The 23672-nt window shown below is 41.7% G+C and overlaps 1 protein-coding gene across 1 annotated transcript; it reads left to right on the forward strand.

Annotated features, from left to right (window-relative positions):
• Positions 1 to 204: 204 nt before the first annotated feature.
• mob3a (MOB kinase activator 3A) lies at positions 205 to 20823 on the forward strand. The gene is made up of 4 exons (XM_084311616.1): positions 205 to 423; positions 1910 to 2457; positions 17917 to 18119; positions 19162 to 20823. The coding sequence occupies exons 2-4, from the start codon at positions 2040 to 2042 to the stop codon at positions 19189 to 19191; spliced, it is 651 nt and encodes a 216-aa protein (XP_084167742.1). The 5' UTR covers positions 205 to 423; positions 1910 to 2039; the 3' UTR covers positions 19192 to 20823.
• Positions 20824 to 23672: the final 2849 nt, after the last annotated feature.

Below are 23672 nucleotides of genomic sequence, written 5' to 3' on the forward strand. Positions count from 1 at the left end.
ATATTATATTATATTATATTATATTATATTAGTTACACATTAAGCTCTGCTTTTTCAACAACCCTTTTATTTCAAATGGAATTGCATGAGGACATTTATTTTGGAAATGTTAGTCAAATCAAGCCAGGAAGTAGAATTATTTAGTTAAACTGGCTTGACATGTGGCTCTGGACATGTCGTAGAACCAAAGGAAGTCTTTTTTTGTCGTCTGGTAGGGAGGAGTCAGTTCTTAGTTTTCCTAATAAAGTGATGTGTTTGTTGAATGTTTAGAAATACCGTAATAGCCTTTACATTATGTAATAATCAGAATGTAGTCTGTGCATGTTATTCGCCTGGCTATATCTATCGAACAATAAGCAGACATTGTTTGACAAAAGGGCGAAGAAAACATTGGAGCCTTGGAGGGACAGGAAGGCGGAACAAGTAAGTTCGGGGAAAGTGGGTTTCCAACTGTACATTCCGTCGCCGTTATATATGTCGGGCTACATTTATCCCTAATTATTAACCGTTTGTTTAAATATACGAGGTTTATAAACGTATAATAACGGGTATTTGGTTTGTTGCGAGTGGAAATATCCGCTGTTATAGGAAGCAACAAGTGAGATCGATCGTCACGTCATAAACTTGGCGCTGTCGACTTTACAGCCTGTCGTCGTCACGCGCCCCGATATATTTCATTATTTTGCTTTGACCCTATTGTATATAAACATGTTTTCTACAGGGACGTCCTATGTGTTCAAATCCTGTGCTGGTTTCTAGATGTATGCTGTAGCAGCCTCGTCATACATTAGACCTGGTTATTGACCATGCTTCGACTTTGATTGTTTTACTGTCTATTACTTAGTTTTTGTCTCGCGCCCACATGTGCCTACAATAGGAAATGAGTCACATCCTATGTGTTTGCAACATTGTAACTGCGCACGCAGCTGACACCCACTGGCAGTTCTGTTGATCAGAAACTGACTGAAGAGGAAGTGTTATAGGTGAACCGTGATGCCATTAAAGAAGGGACACACTTGTTGCTATAGGTTCCCCCCGGACTTTCAGATACGCTTGATACGGCGGGGGCAAACTGTAAACAAGACAAACGTCTTTCTCTGGTCTGCATTGTGTGTATTGAGCCGTACTGTATTGTACCCATTCTGCAATCTGTTAAATAAAGTTTTCATTCATTCATTCATTCATTCATTCATTCATTCATTCATTCATTCATTCATTCAAACGTGAGGCTAGTGGAACCCATTCAGAGGTTGCGAATCATGTAATACTACATACTGTAATAATAACATTTCACCCTTTCGTCCAAGTGGTCCAAAATAAATACATTACGGTAGGTAGCTGGTCTAAGATTTAGTTTGTCAGGAAAATCATGTTTACCAGAGGTGTCCCTGGCCTTTTGGGGTCCCTTAAAAAAGAGAGAATTGACCTGTTCCCCAACACGGTAGCGACAAATATATAATATAATATAAAATATTTCTTAAATACCTTGCCCCTCCTCTCCGTATTTACAGAGTTACATTGTTGCTTTTATCTTTTTAAAGGTTCTTCACTGTTCCCATTGTTAGGGGCCCCTAGAGGGAGGGGGGGGCTAGGCATAGTGCTTAATTGAATTGTAACATAGGTCAGCTGTGATGGTTACTCTGCTCTGTAATTTACAAGTCAACAACTATGTTGTCATTATGTGAAAGCTTGACCCGTGATTGATTTTGATGAACCTCTATGGAACTGTGGCACCCCCACATCAGGTCAGATAGTAGTCAACTGTATGGGAGAGAGGGTGTCCATTGTCCAGGAAGCTGCTATTTGAATAGTAACTCATTCACAGCAAGTAGGTGTTTGAGTAGTAATGGATAATGTATATGTATTAACTAAACTCTCTCACTCTCTCTCCCTTTTATCCTACACACAGGAACCACAAACCACACGACAGCTCTACCCAGGCTGTTTACGCGACCTCTTGACTGTTACCGCTCCAGGCAGTAAATAATCCACCAGGAGCATTCGAACCGACCCTTCAGAGCCGCCAACCACATGCGACCATGTCCATGGCCCTGAAGCAAGTCTTCAATAAAGATAGGACATTCCGGCCAAAGCGCAAGTTTGAGCCTGGGACGCAGCGCTTCGAGCTGCACAAGAAGGCCCAGGCGTCCCTGAACGCGGGCCTGGACCTGAAGCAGGCCGTGCAGCTGCCTCACGGCGAGGGCCTCAATGACTGGGTGGCCGTCCATGTGGTGGACTTCTTCAACCGCATCAACCTCATCTACGGCACGATCAGCGACTCCTGCACCGACCAGTCCTGCCCCGTCATGTCCGGCGGGCCCAAGTACGAGTACCGCTGGCAGGACGAGCACAAGTACAAGAAGCCCACCGCCCTGTCGGCGCCCAAGTACATGAGCCTGCTGATGGACTGGATCGAGGTACAGATCAACAACGAACACATCTTCCCCACCAACGTCGGTAAGCAAATCGGGAGTTCGGGGCTGCTGTCGTAATGATCAGATGTGATCATGTGATCTGGGGATTATGTGATTTGTGAGATAATCTGAATTGTTTTTGTGTAATCGTGATCGTTGTTTTAGATCCAGGTTGTTGCTTGGATTCAGATCAATCTGCGCGTCGAGCCTAAGGCTGAGGTTACACCTTTCGTATCATCTTCGTATTGTTTTCTTATACGCATCGCCGCGTATCGCCGCGACGTCATGCGCCTCGAGTCACACTTTCGTTTTTTTTCGTTTTTGTCACCAGAGCACACTGATGTAGTACACTGCCAAAGCAGTAGGTGGCAGTAGGTGGCAAACATGAAGGCAATTTCAACCAATCAGAACGAATGTGCCAATACACTTCCTGGAAGCTCCAGCAAAGAAAATGTCAATAAGGCAGGCGCCTATGCCGCGCCACCATCTTGCTCAATGCAGCAATTCTTTTTTCAGCAAAGCCTAATAAAAGTGCAATAAACAAAACGGATACATTCACTGTGTGTTCTGCCTGTCATTTGTTGATGAAACAAAACTAACATCAACACAAGTGACCACCAAGAGCGGATAGTTTAGGCTAAAAAACGATCGGTAGCATTGTAGCATTGTTAGCTGCATGCTAACGTCAATGGAGTATGCCATTATAACAATATAGCATTGTGGCTAGAAGCTAACGTTAGCTCACGCTACTTAGCCAGCATCAAAACTGATGATATCGCGAGCTATCAGTAGTTAGATAACATTAGAGACAACGCTGTGTGTATTAAACAAAGGTGAATAGATGACTGGGCCATTTTGTTTAATGCTTGTTAAGTTGAAAGAGGAACTCTGAGCTAACAGGGTCTGAATCCTGATAGCTCACGTTAGCCAGCTGCTCATGCAATCGGTAATGCTAGCAGAATGAATGGATGTAAACTTTATTTAACATATTGCATATGGGTACAATACAATACGGCTCAATACAAACAATTGTTAAGGGAATGCAGACTGTTGTAGCTTGGACTGGGGTCCTTATAACAATAACTTGACAACACATGGTAGCTGAAGCTATTTGGGACACGGAGCTCTGTCCCAAACACACACACTGTTGTCATTGTCACCGGAAGGGCACGCAGATGGTATCTACTGCGCATGGGCGTTTTCGCAACAACGGCTAGCGTGCTGACTACACGCTGTTGTCGACTCGTTTTTTTTGCGTATCTCCAAACGCAAACACAATTTTGCGTTTCAGCCGTATATTATGTCCTATCTACACAGAAATGCGTTTTTTGGTGTTTTTTTGTGGATACGGCTGAAACGCAAAATTGTGTTTGCGTTTGGAGATACGCAAAAAAAACGCTTCGACAACAGCGTGTAGTCAGCACGGAGCAGTTGTTGCGAAAACGCCCATGCGCAGTAGATACCATCTGCGTGCCCTTCCGGTGACAACAGTGTGTGTGTTTGGGACAGAGCTCCGTGTCCCAAATAGCTTCAGCTACCATGTGTTGTCAAGTTATTGTTATAAGGACCCCAGTCCAAGCTACAACAGTCTGCATTCCCTTAACAATTGTTTGTATTGAGCCGTATTGTATTGTACCCATATGCAATATGTTAAATAAAGTTTACATCTATTCATTCTGCTAGCATTACCGATTGCATGAGCAGCTGGCTAACGTGAGCTATCAGGATTCAGACCCTGTTAGCTCAGAGTTCCTCTTTCAACTTAACAAGCATTAAACAAAATGGCCCAGTCATCTATTCACCTTTGTTTAATACACACAGCGTTGTCTCTGATGTTATCTAACTACTGATAGCTCGCGATATCATCAGTTTCGTGCTGGCTAAGTAGCGTGAGCTAACGTTAGCTTCTAGCCACAATGCTATATTGTTATAATGGCATACTCCATTGACGTTAGCATGCAGCTAACAATGCTACCGATCGTTTTTTAGACTAAACTATCCGCTCTTGGTGGTCACTTGTGTTGATGTTAGTTTTGTTTCATCAACAAATGACAGGCAGAACACACAGTGAATGTATCCGTTTTGTTTATTGCACTTTTATTAGGCTTTGCTGAAAAATTATTGCTGCATTGAGTAAATAGGCGCCTGCCTTATTGACATTTTCTTTGCTGGAGCTTCCACCAGGAAGTGTATTGGCACATTCGTTCTGATTGGTTGAAATTGCCTTCATGTTTGCCACCTACTGCCACCTACTGCTTTGGCAGTGTACTACATCAGTGTGCTCGGCTGACAAAAACAAAAAAAAAACAAAAGTGTGACTCGAGGCGCATGACGTCGCGGCGATACGCGGCGATACGTATAAGAAAACAATACGAAATGATACGAAAGGTGTAACCTCAGCCTAAATCTCTTGTGAGGGAGAGTTCACGGAGAGGTTAGACGCTGTTTCAGTTTGTGCACAGAAGACAGAACCTTTTGAAGTTTGCCGGTAACGATGCTCCGCTTTCCTCGCGCCTATGTTATCAGTGCAAAGCCACATTTCGCCAGTCTTGCCACACTTTGGGTTTAAACCGAATGAGACAATTATAATAGTTTATCGCAGTTATAGTTATATATATAGTTATAGAGACAATAATCGTCATTACAAAACTTCATGATCACAGCAGTCCTATTGGGATTTGGTACAGGTGGCCTATTTTCAGGTTAGATTAAGGCTCTCCACTAACGTTAAGGTTAAGGTAAGGGTTTGTGTTTATAAACAACAGCGTGAAAATATAATTTAAAATATGATCCATATCACAAGATCTTGTCTCAGGGATTTTGTCCCCATCTGTGCAGATTTTAGTTGCTAGATATATCTTGGTCCAGAATGCTTTAGCTGTCTGTACTGTAGTTGAGGAGATAACATGATCAGTGACATTGAATAGTTACTTGTATATTCTGTATTCTCTCACTTTTAGTGAATTAAATAGTGAAATTAAAACTATTCACCATTTTTGGGGGACCCCCTGGAACTCCCTCAAGGTCCCCTGGGGGTCCCCGGACCCCATGTTGAGAAGAGGTTCAGAGATGGGCCAACAGATGGTTCCTTATAATAGTGTTGCAGTACTGGTGTGGTGTAGCAGAATAGAGGTGTGGTGTTATGTTTTAAGTTAAGATAAGATATTCCTTTATTGATCCCCTTTGGAAATGCAGGTGTCATAGCAGCATGGGGGAGGGTATAGGCAGGTATAGAAAAACAATAAAGGTAGGTAATAATTAGGGATGCACGATAATTATCGGGCCGATAATTATCGGGCCGATAATTATCGGGCCGATATCAGCAATTATGACGTCATCCCGATAAACTCGATAACGTTATTGATAGCTCCGATAACATATAATACATTTTTTGGTTAAAAGAAATCCGGTGTGGGTGGATTTGGATGAAGGGCGCTTGTTTTTATTATAGCCTCCTCCCGTTTTGCCAGTACTGTGGTAAAACTGATAGCGTGTGGTTTAGGAACAGGGAGTTTTTCACAAATCCAGCGCTCCCTTTCTTGGCTGTGACATAGTCACGTTACATTCGGAGACAGACAGTCGATCTGCCAATTACGTCCCACGGCTTGCACCCAGGGACCGAAACTAAAGCCCGCCGCCCGCCAGGGGCGGTCTGTTTTTACCTTTGGCGCATGACACTTAGAGGGCTGCCCGCCGTGTGGCGTGTAGACGTGTAGTTCATAAGCAGGCCCCTAAAAATATGTGTATGCGAACGGTAAAAATCAATTACGCGCACGCTGTGCGAATACAGATTATAGCCTCTCTCGTCTTTTTTTTCCTCCGCTGCGAGATCGTTAAAAAACTACAAGTCCCACATTGCACTCAAGCCAACGGTCCAATCACAGTAGAGTGAAGTGACTGGTTTCATGGGAAATAAAGCAAATGACCAATCGGAAGCTCTTATTTTTCTTGTTTACTTCCTGAAACTCCGCGATCAGGGCTCTCGTTTTCCGAGACACCAACTTATTATAGTCTCTCTTACCAATAGCAATAGATTTTAGAACACCTAGATTTATCGATAGCAATAGTAATATAACGTTAATGCAACAAAACGAATGCCTTGCTTTGTTAATCATAACGTTGATGCAGTAGCGTATGTCGGTGTGTTGGCTGTAACGGACATGACAATAACATAACGTGTACACATTAAAATTGCGATAATCTATTCTAACATTTTCAAATCGATGCAGTTGAATTTCCCCCTTAGGATCGATGCATTGTTACACCCCTACACCAAAGTCACTGGCCCACTGTGTATCTGTGTGTATAATAACTTGGCTAGCGTTATCAACAGCAGAGGTGGGCAATGGGTCCAGCTGCAGCACCGGAGTGCAAGCGATGTGATGTAATTGGCAGACTCGACTGTCAATCAATGGTCTACCTGACACGCAAACTCAAACAATGTTTCTGTACTGGAGGTGTGATTGATTGATTGATTGATTGAAAACTTTATTAACAAATTGCAGAATGGGTACAATACAGTACAGCTCAATACACACAATTGTTAAGGGGATGCAGACCAGAGAAATACTTTCGTCTTGTTTACATCAGGGTCCCCCATTTCAATTAATCAGGAAAGTGTACAGTAGGAAAGTGTACAGTATTTCAATAGGCAACCCTGAAAGGATTATTTTTCTAGAAGAGCAACACAGCCAAAACAGACAGTGGAGCTGTTTGCAGATAGCAAGCATTTTGACTTATTGCGTGGTGGCGATGTCTCGCAGATAATACAACTACAAGTATGATTATATAATATATATTTTATTTAAAAAAAAATTGTATATATAAAATATATATTGGCAGGTAAGAAATATGCTTGGCGGATAGACTCTTCCCATCTACCCGCCACTGGCCGGTGAGTCAAAAAGTTAATTTCGCTCCCTGCTTGCACCCACCTCTTCTTCTTACCACCAATCAGAAGCTCTCGTTCGTTTATTTACCTCCGGATTGTCAACCATTACTCTACTCGGAGCTAACGTTATCTCCCCGCCAGCCACATTGACAAGTACCAGCGCTTATACATTACTGGCAAATGTCTTCATTGCACTTGTGGCAACGAGCGTTGTCAGCATCGACTTTAGTAAAATAGACCCAGACTTTTGAACATTTCGTTCTGTCCGCCATTATGAGAGCAGAGCTGTCTACTCGGCAGCGCAGCACCCGTCTCTGTGTGTGTGTGTGTGTGTGTGTGTGAGTGAGTGAGTGTGTGTGTGTGTGTGTGTGGGAGGGGAAGAGAGGAGAGAGCACAGCAGGCAGAGAGCACAGAGCTCCCCGCGCAGGCAGACACAGGCAGGAGAGATATTAGACAACTGCCAACAAGATTAGTTTGCAACGTTTAAATTCCTCAAAAAAAAACTCCATAATTTCTCGAGTACCGATAGCAGTACCGATGACGTCGGAGCTTATAAATACTAAAAAAAAAATGATAAAAAAAAAATATATATATTATATATATATACCGGTATATATATACAGTTAAAAAAATTATTATAATACAATAAATATCGGTTATCGGTATCGGCTTGAGGAGCATAAAGTTATCGGTATCGGTATCGGTGTCAAAAAATCAATATCGTGCACAGGGACCGAAACTAGAGAGCGCCACCCGCCATTTGCGCTCAGTTTTTACGTTTGGCGCCTCCCACTGAGATGTCTGAGCGCCGTGTGACGGGCAATCAAATAGTCATGTGAAAACCGAAAATCATGATCCAATTCTTTAGCGGAGTTCTCACTCGCTGTCTCAGCCGACATGAAGCGCGCACCGCGCACTGCTGCTAGCCCCTCCCACCTGTTTCTGTATGCCTGCATGTAAACAGAGGCTATTGCCTCCGAGTCACCGTGACGTTAGTTAGCACTGCTGCTGCTGCTAATGCCTGCATGTAAACAGAGGCTATTGCCTCACCGTGACGTTAGTCTAGTCAGTGTGGGACCTTCGTGAGATAACGTTAGCTACCGTTACAAAATGACCCAGTCAACTATTCACTTAGTTTAATACACAAGGCATTGTGTAACGTTATCCAGCCGGCTAGCTACGGATAGCTCCCGACATCAACAAATCCTCCAGCAATAGTCCAGTGCATAATACCTCCGTTGGCTAGGTAACTAGTCACTACGAAATGTCGCAGTAAACTAAATAGTTCACTGAGGCGTTGTCCCAACGCCATCCAGCAGTAGCTACAGATAGCTCTTGGCATCAATGTCCTACAACAACAACATGCGTATTCGAGTCCCTGGTTTACATCGCATGAGTGAGGGCTGCTGACTAGGGTCCAGGTGCAGCGCCGGAGAATTCTTTTGCATGCTGAATGTAGCGTTTAGGGTCCAGCTGCACCCCCGGAGAATCCTTGCTGGAGCTGGAGGCCACTCGAGTATACACACAGACAGTGGAGCTGTTTGCAGACAGCGAGGTGGCGATGTCTCGCAGATAACACAATCACAAGTATGATTATATAATATATATATTTTATTAAAAAAAAATCTATATAAAATAATAATAAAACAAATTTGTATCAAAAAACAGACAGCTCTGCATGCGCTCATCATGGCGGAGAGAACGAAACGCTCTAAAGTCTGGGTACACTTTACGAAAGTCGATGCCGACAACGCACGTTGCCACAAGTGCAATAAAACATTTGCAAGTATGGGTGGCAATACAAGCAATTTGTCAAAACATCTGTTGTCAAAACATAACATTAGTCTGCAGAAATGCGCCATTTCCGACTGCTTTGCTCGCAGTGTTCCATCTCCATCCACTGCAGGTAAGCCAAGATACAGAGTTAGCTAGGCTAATAACGAATTATTACGAATAGGCTAATAAATAAAATATAATTGCTTAGCTAATTGTTTAGCTACAAATATATTTGAAAGATGACAAATGTTTATAGATCGTCAGGCTGAGGCTGCAGCCACCATGTCCCAGCCCACCCCTCCTCCCTCTACCACCACTGGTCCCAGCCAAGCCCAAAGTCCCTTCACCCTAGCAGCTAGAGGAAGGATGACAGAGGATAGGGTGAACGAGTGTCACAGGGTTACTGTTGCTGAAGAAATAATATATATTTATTTATAATATTTATTTATAAAATTATAAATAATAAAGCAATGTCGATTCTGTTCTTAATTAATTGTCTTTTTTTCTTGCAAAATAATAAAAAAGAACCGATAAGAGTATCGATAAAGTACCGAACCGTTAAGCAGTATCGATAAGAGTAGTAGTATCGATAAAATCCTAACGATACCCATCCCTAGTGTTGGATTCTTCTGTTATCAGCCAATCTCATCTCATCATCTCCTTCGTGACTCTCTCTATTCTGCGTTGTGTTTGTATTCAACCCCTGTTAGTACATCCGTTAGTCATAAGAAACGACACTGCAACGTGATCTCTTTCCCAAGATCCTCATGTTTATTTTCATAAACATAGCTCCGTACCCGATGGAACCCATTCTGTATTGTCATTGTTCAGTCTTAATTCTCTTCTCCATCGTCTCTTCTCTCATTAGTTCAATGGTTCTGGGCCTCGTTGTTAGCCAAACCACCATTTCCTGTTAGCCGAAGCTAGTGATGATGTGTCACTCCCCTCCCCCACCCAGCGAGGGTGGGGAGGGATGAAAGTCTCTGATCAACGCGTCCGCTCTTCTGTGCTTCGTATCTCAGTCTAACCTTACCCGGAAGAAACTCACATCATACCTTCTTCCCCCTAACAACAGGCCCGCCCCCTCTCCTCGTTATTATGTGACGCGCTGTCTTTGACAACAGCTATTTGACCCAAATCACTATAGCAACGGCAATATTGATATTATCCCCCCTCTGTGGTTACACTGCTATGTGACGACTGCCCAGCGCTGCTGTAGACAATGGGTCTCATTCTCGAACGAAGTTACGACAAAATATTTCGTCTTAGCCAGATTTCGGCCTATTTAAGACATATTAGGGCTGGGAGTGGGAGTCTTCAAATTTTCCTGAGATCTTATTTGAGAGCAGATCTAAGAGTGCTGAGGAGCACACTTAAATATGCTCTCAGCCCACGATCAAATCTCATGATTGATTGACTAATTTAAAATGTTATTATAACTTGACAGACTGTGTTCTCATAGTGATTCCTTCACGTCAACGCTACAGGCCTCCTTGGAATTAATTACTTAATCATAATTAAAATAAATATGACAATATTTGTACGATAAGAAATTACGAATTTGATGTCGGAAAAATAAATAATATGGATTCATCTGATCACAGGGCAGCTGGATTAACCATATCTGAACCAGCTATTTTGGACAAATAATTACTCAGATATTCAAACACAATTATGCAATTATTGTGAAATGATTGAAAATAATAATAATTTAATGCCTTCTGTGGAATTTGTATTTCTTATTTGTTACACATCTGTTTTAATGATTAATTATATACATTTGAAAGAATGCAGGTCAACATGCAATGTATCCCATTGATTGGTATACAATGGGACAGACCTTTGTTTGATTGATTGATTGAAAACTTTATTAACAGATTGCAGAATGGGTACAGTACAGTACAGCTCAATTACATAAGGGGATGCAGACCAGAGAAAGAATTTCGTCTTGTTTACATCAGGGTCCCCCATTTTCAATTCATCATAACATATATGACACACATGACACAGATAGACAGTACTGCTACATCTATACATTTATGACATACCAGATTTTCAAATACAGTACTGTTTGTGATACAAAAAGAGTCCAGAAAAGAGAGTACATTTGACGTAGAAACTGTTGGAGGAGGTTGGGTAGGGATGGGTGGGGGATAAACTTACACTGTACAAGCAAAACTGTACATTGGAATATTGACAAAACCATACTTGGTCATTTACTGTACATTGGAGGGGGTTGATATAGCTATAAATCTGCATTCCTTCGAATATATCATTAATCAATTAAACTTATATTGAAATACACTATATAGCCTATACACCAACACTGAAATGACAGTGGATAAATAAATAAGAACTAAAGCTAATCGGTGGAAATAGACTGCATTAATATTCCATAACAAGTCTTGTGTGCGCCTACGAATGAACAGTAGCCTATAGGCTTATGGAATAATAAGCCATACTGCGTTCATTCATTACGCCCGCCGTAGGCTATATATATTATATGTCATTCATTCATTCATATACAGTACTGCGCGCGCGCGTGTGTGTCTGTGTGTGCGCGCGCGCTGCGGCAGGTGTGTACCGCGAGCTGTTTATGATGCCAATACATTAATCTAATCTAGTTTTGATGGGCGCAAGCGTGATTACGAAACCTAGCCGCATTTCTCGGAGACGCTATCTGATTGGCACTGACTGACGCTAGGTTTCGTAATCACGCGGCTCGCAAAGCACTTCCGCCATTCCATTTCACACAGCTGCGTCACCAGTTGCCTTATAAGGAACTATGGAGGCGGTGTTTTGTATGCAAATGAGCTGAACGGGAACGCGCTTTGGAGTTTACGACAGAATGCCATTCTCCAAGCAGATATCAGATCATATAATTTCTGCGACCGTTTCAGCCACTTAAGACATATCTCCAGCACGTTCAGGACTCAGAGTGTACTTGTCATAGATTATGTCTCATTGGTTCCAAGATAAGTCTTCCAGAATATATCTTTGGAAAATTTTCGGGAATGAGACCCAATGACCTTGGCTGGTTATCTTTGGGCTTGAGAGCTCAGCTGATAACAGGCCCTCATCTGCAGTCTGACTGGAGACACACACTGTCTGCCAGCTACTTTTAAGATCTATAGATCCGTCTGAGTAGATGCTGTCACCCACCGATATATATACATTATATACACATTGAAAAACGTAGATTTCCTTCACTAGTTAAGAGTCATAATACACACTACGCTAGAGTGTGCACAGGGTTTTCGGGCTGTACCGAATGTCATTTTTTAACATTCGAAGCTTCTATTGAAGTATTCGAACAAACCTTCGAATGTCTTTTTTTTTATCCTCAAACTAAATCCTCAATTTGAATAAAGTGGTTAATCTGATTAAATTTGTCATTTTTTTTATTAAATCAACTTTCTTTAATGAATATAACTCATCAGTTTCATCAACATAAATAATCCAATAAGGGCACGGTTGGTACGAAAGTGATGGTGACGTCTTATAGTATAATATTAGTGTAGCCTAAACTTTATCTGCAACTGTGAAGAAAAACCCCATTGGTTTAAACAGATTGAATAGACATATACAAAAAAGATTTATATAAAAAAAATAATAATAATAATAAATGTATTAAAAATTCGAATGTTGATTTAGAATTCGAATGACAACATTATGATCGAAGCTTCGAAGCTTGGAAGCATTCGGTACAGCCCTACAGGGTTTAGTAGTTAAGAGTCATAATACACACTGCGCTAGAGTGTGCACAGGGTTTAGTAGTTAAGAGTCATAATACACACTGCGCTGGAGTATGTGCAGGGTTTAGTAATTAAGAGTCAGACATTTTTGACAGTTCTCGAGTTCTGACGCCGTTAGTTCTCCAGCTGCTGGCAGCAATCCATGCCCCCATCTGATGGGGCACGAGGACTGGACCAAGAATACAGCCACAGTAATGATAGTACAGCAAGCATGCAATATGGTTCCAAGAATATGCTTCAGATTATTCTAATCTGCAAGGCCATTCTAGTTGGGCGGATTGCATCATGTTCCCCATCACGCCAACCGTGGGCACTCTTATCAGCTATCTATTGCTGTCATGATCCACACATTCTCGGCCTTCTGTTCCCTATGTCTTCCCACGTCATGCTTGGCATAGCTTGGCGCTTGGCATCTGACAAGCAATGGAAACATCCCAGCTATGGATAAAAAAGAATGGGTGGTACAATTTACCGTAAGCCGAAGTTATGAATAGATATGACTGTGTGTGTGTGTGTGTGTGTGTGTGTGTGTGTGTGTGTGTGTGTGTGTGTGTGTGTGTGTGTGTGTGTGTGTGTGTGTGTGTGTGTGTGTGTGTGTGTGTGTTTCTCTGGAGCAGATTCCTGAAACATTATTAAATTAGTTGGAGGTGAAGCCGTAAACTCAGTTCATCAGTTGGATGGAGGAAAAGGCTTATATCCCAAACTAAGCGCTGATTGCTTTCTCATCCCACACAAGTGATGCTGACTGGATTCTGTAGCCAAGTGGTGTGCAGCCGTGGGTCAATACACGATATGTGAGGCTGGAAAGATGTTAGGGTGAGTGCGAGTTGCAAGGCTTTGGAACGTTTGAGACAAAGCATTCAGCGTAGTGTGTATTATGACTTTTAACTACTAAACCCTGCACGTACTCCAGCGCAGTGTGTATTATGACTCTTAACTACTAAACCCTACACTGACTCCAGCGTAGTGTGTATTATGACTAGGGATGGGTACCGTTCACATTTGAACCGATACGGTACCGCTACCTGTGAATCGATACCGGTACCCAACGGTGCCTTTTTTCGGTACTTTAGGCCCCGTTTAGACGAGCGTTTTGTGAACAGAAACCGCAAAAGTCATCTTGCGGTTTCACTTTTAATTTTACGTTTAGACGAGCGTTTTGGAGTGGAATTCTCCGTGCAGACGACGCTGTAACGACGGAGACCCGCTGTCACACGATTGGCGCATATGTCACATGACGTGCTGTGAAGACCCGTCCTACTCTGCCTCTGATTCGCAGACTGTGGATGGGGAATGTGATTGCACCAAAGCAGAGTCACTCACAGACAGAGAGTCCAGTCACGCCGCGGGACAGATTCTTGTGTATTTAACCCTTTCACTGCCACACGACAGCCGGAGGAGCGCTCGGCAGTAGAATTCTGCAGGGAGTAGGATTTTGCAGAACACCGGTTGTGTGATAGTAAAGGGTTAACCTTCTGTCGTGTGGCAGTGAAAGGGTTAAAAGTACTGCCAATGTAGCCTTCAGGTGATCTCCGTTGATATAAGTCAGACATACTTGCTTTGTTTACGTCTCGGCTACTGGCGCATACCTGCTACATGTGACGTAAGCAGTACGCGCGACCAGAGCCGTGACAACCCTTTCGTCATCGTTTTAACAGATTTATACGGTTTGACAGTTTAGACGAAAGCGCAAAGCTTTTGCGTTTCTAGGAATTCCACCCTGGAAGGTAGTCTCACTTTTTTGCGGTTTCACCCCGTAAAAACGCCGTTTCCGTATAAACGAAAGGCACATCCGTAAAAATATTTTTGCGGATTCACCTGCTAGCGTTTCCGTCTAAACGGGGCCTTAGTCTCTAAAAATGTAATCTACCTACCGGTACCTTAGTTGTAAAAAAAAAAAATCTAAACTTAATATTTAATAAATAAATAATGTATTATTATTTACATCTTACTGATGTAAAGCACTTTGAACTGCAATCCCCTGTATGAAAGGTGCTATACAAATAAAGTTATTATTATTTATTTAGAACATATATATTATATATATATATATATATATATATATATATATATATATATATATATATATATACCGTAATTCCTCTAATAGTGACCGGTATTCAATTACAAACCGGGTCTCTATTAATGGCCGGGTGTGCTCTTGAGCTAAGCAATTATAAGCCGACCTCCTAATACAAGCCGGGTTACTAATATACTGAGCTGCATACTGAGCTGCTAAGGTAAAGTTACTTGATTTCACTTTGAAAACGTTGAAATGACCAGTGACCACTTGTAATTGCACTGTTTACTATTTCATACAGTACTTGGTTTCAATAAATGAACCCAGTACATTTTACTGGGTTCAAACTGACACAAAATGTTGATTTATTCATTATGATCTGTTTGAAAATTAGAAATATAGGCCTCTCTCTTATACATGCCTCCTCCTAATAAAAGCCTGGTACCCGCTACAGTTTAAGCAAATACAAGCCCGGGTCACTATTAGAGGAATTACGGTATATATATATATATATATATATATATATATATATATATATATACAGTCAGTCACACACATATCAAATTATTCTTTTCATATGTATTATCTGCGAAACAGCGGCAACATGCAACGACTCAAGTCGAAATTCTCCGCTATCCAAACTGCAAGCAGCAGCAGTGTCACTCTGTCACCGAAAATATTTTTGTTATTATGTTAATATTTAATATTAATATATTTTATAATGTTAATATTTTTTTATATAACGTCTGCCAATAGGGATGTATCAGTAGTATAGGGAGGTGTAGTCTGACATCACTTTGGACCGCCCGCGAGGTCCACCCGTTTAGGGATTTATCATTGGAAAAATTGATTATCGGCTATTGTAACAATTCTGCCTCATGAACATTGGCAAGCTTTCCATTTTTGCACAAAATGAGTTCCCTTCTAACACTAACATTATATACCCGATCGCATTGAATCGCTTTCGGGACGCCCGATTCATTATGCTGTGGGAGGTTATGGCGTGGGCCAAATGGACATACGATCTAGCAGATGGCAATCAAATAATTGGAATATTCTTCTTGGAATCTCATCGGCCACAGGTAAGAGCATTTTAACGTCAATTTCAGCTTGGTTGTGCATTGTTGTCATAGCCATCACCCTGATCAGCGTATGCTGTTGTACTACCATTATTGACAATCAATTAATCAGAAACAACCCCCCCCTTTAGTTTCATGCATGCATGATGGAACATAATGTACCGATCATATGCATTTGAATTTTTTATTGTAGCGTGTATAGGGACGAAATGCCAATTGATTAAGTATAAATGCATCGCAGGCTATTACTAGCCTCCCAGGAATTACCCTAGATCACTCTAAAACCATACTTATGTTCACCACGGTATAAAACGAGAATGTATGGATGGAAAAAATATTCCTTTTTCATATCTTGAACGATAGATACTCGATGTCAAATGGGCCATAGTATTGCATATATAGCTATAATATTTAAATAGTTATAGCCCTGCAAACAAGGTGAGCGACTCCCACAGTTTACAGCGGTGGCGGTAGCTACTACAGGATGAGGCTAATCTGTGGCGTCCAATGAGTTCAAATGTACAAAAAAAATACAATTACTGGGGAGCATGCCCCCGGACCCCCCTAGAGGGTCCAAGGTTCCACCACAGTCTCACAAAATCCTGTGGGAAACATTGTGATATTATGTGCTTTCCTGGTGACCCTGGAAGAGTAATGTCCTGTAATGTGGGGAAGGCTGCTCCTGAGATTGATTGAATTTCTTGATGAATTGAAAATGGAGGACTCTTATGTAAACAAGACAAACGTATTTTTCTAGTCTTCATCCTCTTAGCAGTTGTTAGTAATAGTATTGAGCTGTACTGTATTGTACCCATTCTGCAATCTGTTAATAAAGTTTTCAATCAATCAATCAATCAATTGAGCTGGTAAGGACACTCTCAAGTCTCAACCGTAACTTCTATAGAAGAATTTTGGGTGGCATGCCAAATTTTCTCAGCCTTCTTAGGAAGTACAGTCGCTGGTGGGATTTTTTTATGATCTGTTGGGTGTTTCACCCTGTCCACCTCTGTCTCACCTATGTACAGAGGTGTGTACTGTACACTCCTCCTCCGTGGGTCAATAATTGCGTTCAAGGAGAGATTATTGTCCTGACACCAGGCCACCAGTTCCGCCACCTCCCTTCTGTATGCCTCCTCAGCTCCCCCAGTGATCAGTCCGACGACTGTAGTATCATCCGCAAACTTGATGATACTGGTGTTGTTCTGGGAGGCCACACAGTCGTGTGTGAAGAGGGTGACACAGCAGGGGGCTCAGCACGCAGCCATGGGGGGGTCCCTGTGCTTAGAACCTTTGTGCCTGATGTCCGGTTGCCGACTCTGACTGACTGGGGCCTGTCTGTAAGAAAGTTCAGCACCCAGTTACAGAGAGCCAGTGTCAGACTACGAGTGAGGAGCAGAGAGTTTGTGTGGGATGACCGTGTTAAATGCAGAGCTGTAGTCGATGAATACTTAGTAGTCTGGCATAGGTGTCCTTTCCCTCTAAGTGGGTGAGGGTGGGGTGGATGCCGGTGTTGACTGCTTCCTCAGTGGACCGGTTCTGACGGTTCTGTAGTGTGGTAGTGAAAGGGCTAACCTTTTGTAAGTGTGGTAGTGAAAGGGTTAACCTTCTGTATTGTGGTAGTGAAAGCTTAACCTTCTGTAGTGTGGTAGTGAAAGGTTAACCTGTAGTGTGGTAGTGAAAGCTTAACCTTCTGTAGTGTGGTAGTGAAAGCTTAACCTTCTGTAGTGTGGTAGTGAAAGCTTAACCTTCTGTAGTGTAGTTCACGTATAAAGTACCTGTACATTACAGTGAAATGCTTGGTTCTGTATGACCCTCGTGAGAATGTGCTTCATACAGTAAAAAGGTAAAAGAGCAATGAAGTCCCAACACTATACAAATATACAAGTACTGTTGTATATTATTATTAACCTTCTGTAGTGTGGTAGTGAAAGGGTTAACACGTTTGTTTCTCACCCCTCCTTTGTCTGTGTTTGATTCACAGGTACTCCCTTCCCCAAGACCTTCATGCAGGTAGCAAAGAAGATCTTGTCTCGCTTGTTCCGTGTGTTCGTCCACGTCTACATCCACCACTTTGACCGTGTGAGCCAGATGGGGGCCGAGGCTCACGTCAACACCTGCTACAAGCACTTCTACTACTTTGTCACAGAGTTCAACCTCACGGACCACAAAGAGCTGGAGCCCCTGGTGAGTCAGATACGAGGACACCAGCTTCAGCCGTCAATGGAAATAAACATGTTTTTTTCTGTTATACAACAGCACCATTTCACATACCGTATAACATGTAAATAACCTTATAACCGCAGCATAGCTTCCGCTGTCAATGGAAATAAACATTATACAACGGCACCATTCTGTAGTATGTACAGTAGAGAGTAGATGGGATTCTGTAGTATTACTTTACAGTAGAGAGTAGATGGGATTCTGCAGTATTACTTTACAGAGTAGCTGTTTGTCATGGTGGTGGTCCTACCTTCTCATTGTGTTTACAATACAGAGGAATCTTTTAGGCTCCACGTTTGTTGACTTTGCTGCAATTTCTTTTTCCTATTTCTGATTTTCTATTTCTATTTCTAAGCAATTGCAAATGATTATTTCATGAATCTCTTTTTAGATAACTACATATTTCAGCTCATTGTGACACGTCATGTCATGGTGAAATATTTGAGGGACAGGTTTCCTGCCCTGTAAGAAATCATTATGTTGTCTTTGCTGGCTTTTTGGAGTTGACAACTTAATAGGAGTGATGGAAACTTTGACTTGTTTTTAATTTAATCAATCAATGTATTTGAATCAAGTACAAACAAATACATAAATTCCACTAGATTACTTGAATAAGTTATTTCAGACAACACAATTATTTCCCCCTTGTACCATTGTAAATGTGACGTGGTGTCTGAACTGTGGTCTGTGCCTGTTGTCTGTTACAGAATGTGATGTGGTGTCTGATCTGAACTGTGGTCTGTGCCTGCTGTCTGTTACAGAATGTGATGTGGTGTCTGAACTGTGGTCTGTGCCTGCTGTCTGTTACAGAATGTGATGTGGTGTCTGAACTGTGGTCTGTGCCTGCTGTCTGTTACAGAATGTGATGTGGTGTCTGAACTGTGGTCTGTGCCTGCTGTCTGTTACAGAATGTGATGTGGTGTCTGAACTGTGGTCTGTGCCTGCTGTCTGTTACAGAATGTGATGTGGTGTCTGAACTGTGGTCTGTGCCTGTTGTCTGTTACAGAAAGAGATGACGTCTCGGATGTGCCACTAGAGGAACACCACTGACCAGCTGACACATTCCCCACCAATGACCACTCCTAGGCCAAAAAGTATTTACAAATGATTCCCAGTGCTTGTGTTTCAACCTACTTAGAAAACGAGTTGGGTTGGGTTTGATACTTATTACAATCCGATGTATATTTAATATGCTTTGATAACTTGACCAGAATTTGACTTGGTTGTGTTCTTGCGCTCACAACCAAGTCAAATTCCGGCATATCCCTGCATTGTAGAATAAAAGTGATTCTGATTCTGAGGGTCCACCTGACGGTTTAGACCATTTCAAAGTATATTTATAACCAATATGGTAAACCCCACCCATCTGGTATTCCACGTAGATTAAAACAAACACTAAGAACTGTTTACAAAATACTATTTGACCCAGGTCTGTCGATAACCACATCCGTCCATTTAGAAGACTGAAGCCGAGAACAAGGAAAAACCAAATTTAAAAAGAGCCTTTATTTTTATATTCACGTACTGTAATCTTATTTTAACCATGTAGGTTTTAACCAGGAACCTTGTAATGCAGGGCATTCTCTTCTTTTTTGAGAGTTTTGAAGCATTTTATCAGAGGACAGTATTAAGAGGTATATGTTTGTGTTGATGTTTGTTTGTTTGTTTTTTGTTTTTCTTATCTTTTTTTATTTGAATCTCAATCATTCCTGAATTTTCCTCCTCCTATCCAAAGTGCAAGTAGAGGTAAATTCATATTCAATTTCAAACTGTAGAGCTTTGGCTCACCTGCAGGGGTCTCATTACAGACAAACCACCGAAGTCTGAAATCCTATCTTATCTCAGTTCAGGATGACATTTAGGAGTTTTGGTATTACAGAAACATGTTTCCTAACTGCATTTAGGAAGACATGCCATCTTATCTTGTCTTATCTTAGGATAGGAATTTAGCTATTATAGAACCGTCCTAACTGACAAATTTAGGATGTTAGTGTTAGGATGGCATAGACCCTGTCCTAAATTCAAAATAACTGCCAAAAATGGCAGCACCACTGTTGTTAATTGTGTATGGCAATGACAATGAAGATGGGGAACAACATGGACACCGAAATATTATGATTCAAAGGCTACAATATACATGTTTCCCACAAAGAGAAGAGGTACTTTTCCATTATAGCAAGCTAGCTAGCCAGTCAGTAGGGGTGTGGACATTTCTCGATTCTAAGATGCATCACGATGCGGACGTGGACGATTCTGCATCGATGCAGTGACAGAACATAATAGATTAAAATAATTTTTTTTAAATATACATACTGTATATATTTAATTTTTTTTACTCTCTTGCTAGCTTTTATGTTCTTTTACAGTGTAGCGCTTTGGGATTTTCTCCACAACTATAAAGCGCCCTACAAATCAAATATATTATTATTATTATTATTGTATTATTAAAGCTAGTGCTCTGGTCATGCATCCACTCAACTCATAGAAAATACAGCATCAGGCTATTCTAAAAGTATTGATACTAACTGATATTAAAAAAGAGTATTGAACCATTTTTAACAGCTGGGTATCGAGATACCTTTCTAGTATCTGTATCATGCAACACTAGTAAAGACATTTATTTTGACACTGATTTAAGAACTTTCTAAATAAAAGTTAATTTATCTGACTGCTTGTATTAATTGATGAAAAAGTAGCCATGTGCAGTCATATAGATTATAAAATTGAGGATGTAATATATTATTGAGCTGCATCGAGATGCATCGTAGAATCGAAACTAATCGTGGACAGCTGAATCGTAATCGAATCGAATCTTGAGGCCAGTAAAGATTCACAGCTCTAGTCAGTGACATGTGAAGTTCAAGTGAGACAGCCGTTGTCAAGGATACAGGCAGTCTCGACGAGTGCCGATTTGAAGAATCAAGTTTAGATTTCTAGTTAGGATTTCTTAGGTTAAGATAAGATACGAGGTCTGAGGTAGGATAGGACACAGCCACGAGAATTGCTTCTGTAATAGGAAGATATGGATTTTAAGACGGGACATTTTTCTGGGGGTCGACAGATTAAGAACCATATAACTCTTGTCGTAATATGAAATTCTGGACAGCCCATGTGTTTGTAAAAATGTACAGTCGATCCAAATCACTTGAGAGTGTGAATGTGATATATCACCACAAAGTACTCCTCTACTGTCCAGATGATGTTAGACAATAAAGGCTGAAAACATTGTTCCTCTGAAAATGTTAACCCTTTGTCGTGTGGCAGTGACAGGGTTAACCTTCTGTATTGTCGCAGTGAAAGGGTTAACCATTTGGTAGTGTGGTAGTGAAAGGGTTAAACATAGTTGTACGGTTTTTGGTCTGAGGCACTCGTGAGAAACAGAAAGCTCCCACACACTGAGTCTTTTGTTGGGAACAAGGGACTTCATTTGGTTGATGGACGTCGTCGTACTGAAAACTTGTTCCAGATGAAGATGTTTTAACGACAAGTGAAAAACACATTGTGTGTGAGTTCTTGGTCTCTTAGTCCTTTTTAAATTTGAAAGTGTTAGGGATCGTGTTGGTAGAGGACCCAATAGCAGAACAGAACAGGTGAGCACAGGCAGATAGGCAGACGAGACGTGGAGCCAGGGGTGAAGTGTAACAAAAATAGCTTTACTTCGAAAAGGAGCAGTAGCAGCAACAAAGGATTCTCCAAAGGACAAGAACAAAACTCAGCAAGGCTGGCCAGAAAAGGATTGCAAAACCTAACAAAATAAACACTAACCAAAAACCGAACTGTAAATGCAAAAACAAGGAAAGTAACAAAACAAACACTAACACTGGGAACACTTACTACGAGGCAAAAACTGGATCACGGGAGACAGGGTGAGACAGAGAGCAAAGCAAACAGCAAACAGGAATCTCAAACAATGAACCCACAAAAAAGGTTAGGGAACACACACCAGATATAGGGGGAACAATTAACACTAGAGAGACAGCAGGTCAATTAGCAAAACGAGACGCACATGAGAGGGAAAGCAGAACTAACACAAGGCTACAGGAAAACACAAGGCCAAACACTGGGGAAATAAACTAGACTAGAACACAATACAACACAGGGCTAGACAAGAACATATGAATATACTGGGAACACACAGAACAAAAGACTGAACACTAGACAGAGTAAACATAACAATCAACAAGGGAACAAGAGATAAAGTAGCAGGGGAAGGGCACAGAGAGACATGTAGACATTAAAGGGGAGATGAAGCATTGAACAATGTGATCCTAGTTTGTTTGTTGTGTACCTTGTGTAAGACCGGGTCCTATAATAAAATGTGAAATCCTGCTTATTTGTCTGAAAAATCAAATATAATTTCCCTGTTTTCGCCATGGGCGGCGCCATTTTAGATGGTGACGTCACGGTGTTGGTTTGGTGTATACACTGCTGGTTAGCTGCCTATAGTAAACATGGATTGTCGGGTCAGTCAGTAAATAAAATGTTGCCTACCAAACAACGGGACCACGGTGGTTCTTTTTGTATTGCTCCTGGCTGTTCAAACTAATTTTACTGTGTGAAAGAGAGAGGACAGTTGGTTCATTTCCACAAACTACCAGTGAAAAAAACGTATTGGCACGTTGGCTGGCTGCACTCAGGCGGCGCGATCAGCCTGTTGGACAGGGAATGAAAACACTTCATTGCCTCGGATTATGTTGTTGGCGGTGGGAGGTTTGTCCAGAAGACCACTAATCAGCTGAAGCCTGATGCGGTTCCCTCGGTCTTCGACAGACAGACCGGCGCAGGCAGTTCAGCGTCGGGAGCATTTAGCCTGCTGGCTACCTAGCTCCAGTTCAACCAGCGTCGGGAGCTCCAGCAGCTTGTCGATGTGCTGGTAGCCTCAGCAAGCTAATGTTAGCGGGCTCCAGCAGCTTGTCGATGTGCTAATAGCCTACCCGTCCCGTTGGTAGGCAACATTTTATTTACTGACTGACCCCACAATCCATGTTTACTATAGGCAGCTAACCAGCAGTGTATACACCAAACCAACACCGTGACGTCAGCAACAAAATGGCGGCACACATGTTCATAAATGCTACATAAATGGACATAACAAATCGTTTTTTCTTAGAAACGCCTTATTTTTATAACGTGATTTTTTCGGTGGTTTATCTAAATACTAATTTGATGCTATGACTATGTTTATATCGCTATGCTTCATCTCCCCTTTAAAGATACACCAGTGCACCAGGAGGGTATGCATGAGGGAGATAAGGGGAAGTTCAGATGAATGTCCAGCAGGGGGAGGTACAGATGGGAAATGTCTGTGCAAAGGTGGGGGTAAATGTGGGGGTTGTTGAGGAGTACAGACAGGGGGGAAGGGTCCTAGAATAGGCGGAGGAATATTGTTCATGAGTGGAGGGAGACCATGGGAGAGAATGTGAAAAGGTGGGGGCTCTTGAGGAGTACAGACAGGGGAGAAAACTCCTGGAAATTGTGGACCCTTACAGAAAGTATAGAGTTCACTCACTAATAGGA

This window comes from Notolepis coatsorum (assembly GCF_963971535.1).
Source record: "Notolepis coatsorum genome assembly, chromosome: 3".
NCBI lineage: Eukaryota > Metazoa > Chordata > Actinopteri > Aulopiformes > Paralepididae > Notolepis > Notolepis coatsorum.

Excerpts from the sequence above, each read along its gene's own strand:
- mob3a (XM_084311616.1), top strand. The coding sequence starts at position 2,040 with ATGTCCATGGCCCTGAAGCAAGTCTTCAATAAAGATAGGACATTCCGG. Across the intron at positions 2,458-17,916 it reads CATCTTCCCCACCAACGTCG|GTACTCCCTTCCCCAAGACC; the intron begins GTAAGCAAATCG and ends TTTGATTCACAG. Across the intron at positions 18,120-19,161 it reads ACAAAGAGCTGGAGCCCCTG|AAAGAGATGACGTCTCGGAT; the intron begins GTGAGTCAGATA and ends TGTCTGTTACAG.